The sequence below is a fragment of the Acanthisitta chloris genome, unplaced genomic scaffold (genome assembly GCF_000695815.1).
Source record: "Acanthisitta chloris isolate BGI_N310 unplaced genomic scaffold, ASM69581v1 scaffold2111, whole genome shotgun sequence".
Taxonomy (NCBI): Eukaryota; Metazoa; Chordata; class Aves; order Passeriformes; family Acanthisittidae; genus Acanthisitta; species Acanthisitta chloris.
The window spans coordinates 105,915-112,543 of record NW_008657507.1 but is presented as its reverse complement, the minus strand read 5'-3'; the positions used below and the strand labels follow the sequence as shown (position 1 = coordinate 112,543).

The 6,629-nt window shown below is 52.9% G+C and overlaps 1 protein-coding gene across 1 annotated transcript in view; it reads right to left on the bottom strand.

The window, feature by feature from the left end:
* Positions 1–6,629, bottom strand: part of LOC103811740 (CUB and sushi domain-containing protein 2-like) — a gene marked incomplete at both ends in the record, with an annotated part of 122,466 nt that overhangs the window by 10,094 nt on the left and 105,743 nt on the right. The window contains 2 exons of the mRNA XM_009084730.1: positions 3,451–3,639; positions 6,039–6,254. Of these exons, the coding sequence (XP_009082978.1) occupies positions 3,451–3,639; positions 6,039–6,254 (405 nt within the window). The remainder of the gene's footprint in view (positions 1–3,450; positions 3,640–6,038; positions 6,255–6,629) is intronic.

The following is a 6,629-nucleotide window of genomic DNA, read 5'->3' as shown; positions in this document are numbered from 1 at the left end:
CCTTTAGATCCCTCTCCCAGGGGACACAATCTGCATCCCACAGGAGAGAGATCCCTTTATATCCCTCTCCCAAGGAAGAGATCCTTGTCCCAGGGGACACAACCTCTGTCCCACAGGAGAGAGATCCTTCTAGATCCCTCTCCCAGGGGAGAGATCCCTGTCCCAGGGGACACAGCCTCTGTCCAACATTGGAGAGATCTCTCTGGATCCCTCTCCCAGGGGACACAACCTCTGTCCCAGAGGGGAGAGATCCTTCTAGATCCCTCTCCCAGGGAGAGATCCCTCTCCCAGGGGACACAACCTCTGTCCCACATCCCTCTAGATCCCTCTCACAAGGGGGAGATCCCTCCCCCAGGGAAGAGATCCCTGTCCCAAGGGACACAGCCTCTGTCCCACAGGGAAGAGATCCCTTTAGATCCCTCTCCCAGGGGACACAATCTGCATCCCACAGGGGAGAGATCCCTTTATATCCCTCTCCCAAGGAAAAGATCCTTGTCCCAGGGGACACAGCCTCTGTCCCACAGGGAAGAGATCCCTTTAGATCCCTCTCCCAGGGGACACAATCTGCATCCCACAGGGGAGAGATCCCTTTATATCCCTCTCCCAAGGAAGAGATCCTTGTCCCAGGGGACACAACCTCTGTCCCACATGCCCCAGCGAGCACACCAGGACAGCTGTGGCCATGTCCTCACTCCCTGAGGTTGGTGCAGACATCCCAGGGATTTCCTCCTCAGAGAGCACAGAGTGGGAGCAGCTGCTGCCTTGCCCCAGTGCCTGATTCCAGCGAGGCCCATTGCAGCTGCTCTGCTGCACATCTACAACCCCTCAACACATGTAAATCTGCCTTGCAACAAGCCTGTGTTTAGGATCCTTTGTTGCTCACTGATTAGCTCCCACATGAGCAAACCATGAGTCACTGTTTTCTCAGCCTATTTACCCTGGAAGATTTTCTGCTGTCAAACATTGGCTCCCTGTGCCTCTGAGCCTTGGTGTGCTGCATGCAGGGCTGGGGACAGCAGCTCCAACATGCTCTGAGAGCTGAGTTTGTGCTCAGCCACCTCTGCCTGCATGAGACCAACAGCTCTGAGAGCTCCTGGAGCCAAGGGCAACCACCAGTGCAGCTTCTGCACTGTCTCTGCTGCTCCTCCAAGGAAGGGCTGAGAAAGGAAACAGCAGCAGATGCAGCCAGAGGAGACACTCTGGAGAGAGCCTTGCCCTTTTCTCTTGCCATGAGTGAAAGGATGTTCACTTTGGCACAGATTCCCCAGGGATGATGCTGGAGGCATCAGCACATGGGATCTGCTCTGAGCAGAAGTGAGTGAGGAGCATTGAGGAGAAGTGAGTGAGGAGCATTGAGGAGAAGTGAGTGAGGAGCATTGAGCAGAAGTCAGTGAGGAGCATTGAGGAGAATCAGTGAGGAGCATTGAGCAGAAGTCAGTGAGGAGAGTTCCTCCCTGGACAGAATATTGGTCAGAGGACCAAAATACTCTCAGTTCTCCCCAGACCCATCCCTAGACCAGGAGCTGAATACAGCATGTCTATGGTGTCTGGCACAGCAATTAAATCTCCTGTGATCTTAATGAAGAAGTCTCCAATTTCCATCTCCATCCAGGGTGTGAAGGCAGATCTGAGCATGCAGAGGGGACACTGTGACAAAGCTGTCACCCTGCCACAGAGCTCTGGGCTATCACCACTCAATTTGCCCTGTCATTAGGAGCCCAAGATGCTAATTCAAAGGCAGCTGCAGCAGGGAAATGGGCAACGCTGGCCAGGGCAGCCACTTAGTGCTGATGTCTGAGGCTCAGCTTTAAAGCTCTGTAATGATTCTTTTTGATTCCTATTCCCCTGATTAGCTTTATCTGCAGTCTGATTATTATTCATGCCCTGAAGAGGCTGCCTGTCACAGCAGGCTGCTGCAGCCCTGTGACCTCAGCGTTAGGCAGTGCTGGGAAATGCATTCAGCACTGCAGGACAGGAGATGAGAAAGCAGCTGGTTCTGGGGGGGATGTTTTCTCTGCAATGGCCCTCAAAGGTCACCACACAGAGCAGGAAAATCTCCCCAGCAGCTTTGCCACAGTGCAAACAGGTAAGAGACCTGCTCTGGCTGGATCCCTTCTGGGCTCTAGGTGAGGCAGCAGCAGCTCTGAACAATTTCCTGTTTAAACTGTACAACAACAAAAAAATGTGTTCTATCTTAGTGCAAAGGCCTGGAGCATCTTGCTGCCTTGCTGCTCTCCTGCTGAGGCTCACCGTTCTCTGTTCTTTCCCACCCAGCAGGAGCTGTGTGCTGCCCATCCCTGCCAGGGAAGGGTGTCTTGCACCTCATATCCATCAGGGACCACAGCCAGGAACAGCTCAGTGCTGCAGGTTAATCCTTCCTCTCCTCTAAGCCTTAGATTGATTGATTGATTAGTCTCACTAGTGGCTGGAAGGGTTAAAAAAAGGACTTGCAGTGGTCAGGAGGAGAGGAAGGGAAAGGTGTGAGAAACCTCTGGAGAACCAGGGAAAGGTCAAAGCCAGAAAGGGTTTTCCAGACACATCCCTACTAACGTGGAATTTGCATTGCTTAAGGTCACCCACTCCAAGTGTGGACGAGGAAGCTTTGCAGCACTCTGGTTCCAAGGGAGGGTGGCCCTAAATCTGTGCTGGCTGCCAGAAACTGCCCCAAAGGGAGGACAGTTGTCCCACAGCTCAGGAGACACCACTTGGACCATCACAGGGGCTCGAGCACAGCACTGCAGAGAGGCTGCAGGACACGTGTCACCCCATCTGTGTCCCAGCTCAGCAGGGGCTGCAGCTCTTCTGCCCATCCCTCCCATCCCCACACACTGCAGGGCTGAGAGCTCATCCCAGCACACATCCTGGGGGATGTCACCCATCCCAGAGAGTATCACCCATCCCATGTGGTGTCACCCATCCTGGGAGGTATCACCCATCCCATGTGATGTCACCTATCCCAGAGGGTGTCACCCATCCCAGGAGGTGTCACCCATCCCAGGAGGTGTCACCCATCCTGGGGGGGATGCCACCCATCCCTGGAGGTGTCACTAATCCTGAGAGGTGTCATCCGTCCTGGGAGGTATCATCCATCCCCAGGAGTATCACCCATCCTGGAGGACGTCACCCATCCCAGGGTGTATCACCCGTCCTGGGGTATGTCATCTATCCCAGAGGGTATCACCCATCCCAGGAGGTGTCACTCATCCTGGGAGGTATCACCCATCCTGGGGGGGATGTCACCCATCCCCAGCAGATGTCACCTATCCTGGGAGGTATCACCCATCCCAGGGGGTATTCACCCATTCTGAAGGATGTCACCCATCCCAGGGTGTATGACCCATCTCAGGGGATTCCACCCATCCTGGGAGATTCCACCCATCCCTGCCCACCACCTAACCACTCCAGCACAGAGGAACCAGCCAAGCAAAATGAAAGCACATGACCACCTACCAACACACCTTGGCAGAGGCGAACTCCACACTCGCCGTCTCCCGCCGAGGCAGGTGATGCGCGACGCTCCCTCCAGTCGGTATCCAGGGAAGCAGGAGAAGCTGAGCACATCTCCCACCCCAAACTGCAGCCCCTTCCTGATGCTGTAGGCTGGCACTTCTGGCTCGTCACAGGGCTCCAGGTCATACTCTACAGGGACAAACAGATGTGTGGAATGACAGGGAATGACACCTCGTGCTCCATCCTCCCCAGGCCCTGCACATGAGGATGGAGCTCTGAGCTTTGTTCCAGCTGCAGCAAAACTCTGCCAAGGTCAAATCCATGAGGATGGACATCTTATCTGAGCCATGAAACCCACCCTGGATTTCCCTCTCCTTATCCAACCTCCCCAGGGTGTGCCCAACACCTCAATGGAAACACAGCAGGTTCTGCTTTGTGTTGGGCAAACAACAAAGTGCCAATCAGTGGTGCCAAAGCAGGATGGAAATTTGTCATTCTCCCTCTGCTTTAGGCAAATGAAGACGAATTGATCCGGATGGGATTTCTGCTGCCTCTACATTACTAATCCTGGAAATGAATGAAGGCAGCAACTTGCTTGGGGAATGATAGAGAACACTTAAGCTGCTGTGAAGAGAAAGGTCACGTAGAACTCTGGCTAATAGCCAAATCCATGTCTCCAACCTCAACAGATTTTGAAGGAAACCTCTTTGGGGGGTGATTTTCCTGAAAAACAACAGCCCTGCAAAGTACAAAGTCTGTACATATAGATATATATACCTAAAGGAAGCTAAAAATAAACTGAGTCCCAATTTTTTTTTTGCTTTCCAAGATAGGCAAGAAGTCTTGAAATAGGGAAGAAATCTCTAAATACATTGAAAATTAGAGTTATAATTAGACTCAATCCTTTGAAAGGCAAAAAAGTCTTTTTTTCCCCCCACCATCAAAAAGGGAAGTTAATTGGAATTTTTCCTGACTAGTTTCCATCGAGTATCACATGCAAATCCCTGACTTCAGGGGCCAGAACAAAGGCACTGGAACCCAGTGCTCAGTGCAGCAGGTTTTATCTGCCTCTATGGCAACAGCTCTGTCCATCAGTGAGTGTCAGCACAGAGATCCCCAGGAAAATGGTCATTTCTCCCCCAGCTCAGTGCTGAATTCACAGCTGTGGCCTCAGGACTGAGAAGGACACAGGGAGAGACAGAGCAAAGAACAGAACCAAAGCAATAAGCTGCTGTCCCTTAACTGATTGTTTTAGGGAACAGCTTGTCAGGGCACTCAGGCAGCAAAGATTGCCATTCCCTTGGAATGTGAGCACAGGCAAACACTTGAGGTGTTTGCAGGACTTGAGCTTAGAGGACACAGTTAAGCACCTTGTGCCCTTCAAGCAGAGATCACTCCCCCAGCAGCAATGATCTGCTCTGCATGGGCAAACACACCTTGCTCTGCTCCCTGTCCCAGAGCACCAAGCTCAGGAGATTCCTCACCTACAGCTCGTGGATTTCAGCAGCACTTTGTACCACCCCAACCAGCCCAAGTCACCAACCATCACAATGATGTTTAGTCCACACAGGATAGAATTGGTTTGCTGGAACTTCTTTGGGCAGAGATTGTCTGGCACAGCCTGTTCAGAGCCAGGGCAGGAGCTCATCCCATTCCATCCCTGCCATGGGCAGGGACACCTCCCACCAGCCCAGGTTGCTCCAAGCCCCATCCAACCTGGCCTGGAACACTCCCAGGGATGGAGCAGCCACAGCTGCTCTGGGGGACCTGTGCCAGAGCCTCAGCACCTCCCAGGGAAGAATTTCTTCCCAATATCCCATCTAGCCCTGCCCTCTGGCAGTGGGAAATCCTTTTCCCTTGTCCTGTCCCTCCATGCCTTGTCCCAAGTCCCTCTCCATCTCTTCTGGAGCCTCTTTAGGCACTGGAAGGGGCTCTAAGATCTCCCTGGAGACTTTTCTTCTCCAGGGGAACCTCCAGCTCTCCCAGGCTGGCTCATAGCAGAGGCACATCCAGGGAGGCTGCAGAGTTTGGGCACTGGTTGAGCATCCAAGTGGAGCAATGAACCAAAGGAATTGAGAGGGAGCAGACAGACAATGGGAGTGCCCAGTTCTGCCATGCTCCTTATCCAAGAATTCCAGATTGCTCAGCATTGCCTTCCAAAAAATCCCATCTGTCCCAGCTCCCCATGCTGGAAATGCTGTACCTACTGCTGTGATAAACAGGGAAGGCATCTGGGGGAAAGAGGGAGAGTGTATCCCAGGAAAACGTGAGCTGCAACTCTGCCAAACGGAGCAGGAAAGATGAGGGGGAGGAGGGAGGAAGCCACAAACACGTCTGTAGTGGGATTTAATTCCAGTGGGTTCAATCCTGTCACCCACTGGGACTCAGGGCAGACAAAACTGGTACCTCTGGCAATAGGAGGACTGCAAGGAGAACATTTTTGGGGATGTACTGTGGTTTATTGCAAGGATAATGCACTGGGTGCCCAGAGCATCACTGCCCCAAACACAACTGCAGCAACAGAACATCCCTCCCGAGACTTGCAGAGGAGTGGAAAGGACTGAGTGGTTGGCCAGCCCTCTCCTTACCTGAGAAGGTGATGTTGAAGCCCTCGTAGGACATGGAGAAGTCGGAGATGAAGCGGATTTGGGCGGAGAAGTTGCCGAAGAGACCAGCGCTGAGCGGCGCCGGGAGCCGCGAGCCCGTCAGCTGCTTTAGGGGCTGCACAAAGCTGCTGTTCTCCGTGATCAGGAGGTAGTCGTGGCCATTCTCCAGGTGGAAGGTGTGAAAGGTGAAGAACACACCTGCAGGGGAGCAAAACCAGAGGTGCCTTCAGCCAGAGCATCCACACAGCACCAGGGTCAAAGGCCCTTAATCAGTGTCTCCCACTGAGAGCAGTTCAGCTGGGGAGGAGAAAGCACATTGAAAATCATGGGCAGGACTCTGTTGGAAAGGAAATAGATCAAAACCTATTTGTTGTAGTAGTACAAGGCCCAGAAGAGAGAGAGGCTGTGAAGATGTTTGACTCCTGTGCCTTTGTCAGGCAGGACAGAGCCAACGTGGGATGCTCGGCGGCTGAAGGACCAACCTGGAGTGTCTTATTAGCAAGTCTTGACCTTTAAATAGAGAGCAAAAGCAGCAAAAGCTGTGGCTGTGAGGACTTGAAAACAACCATGCTC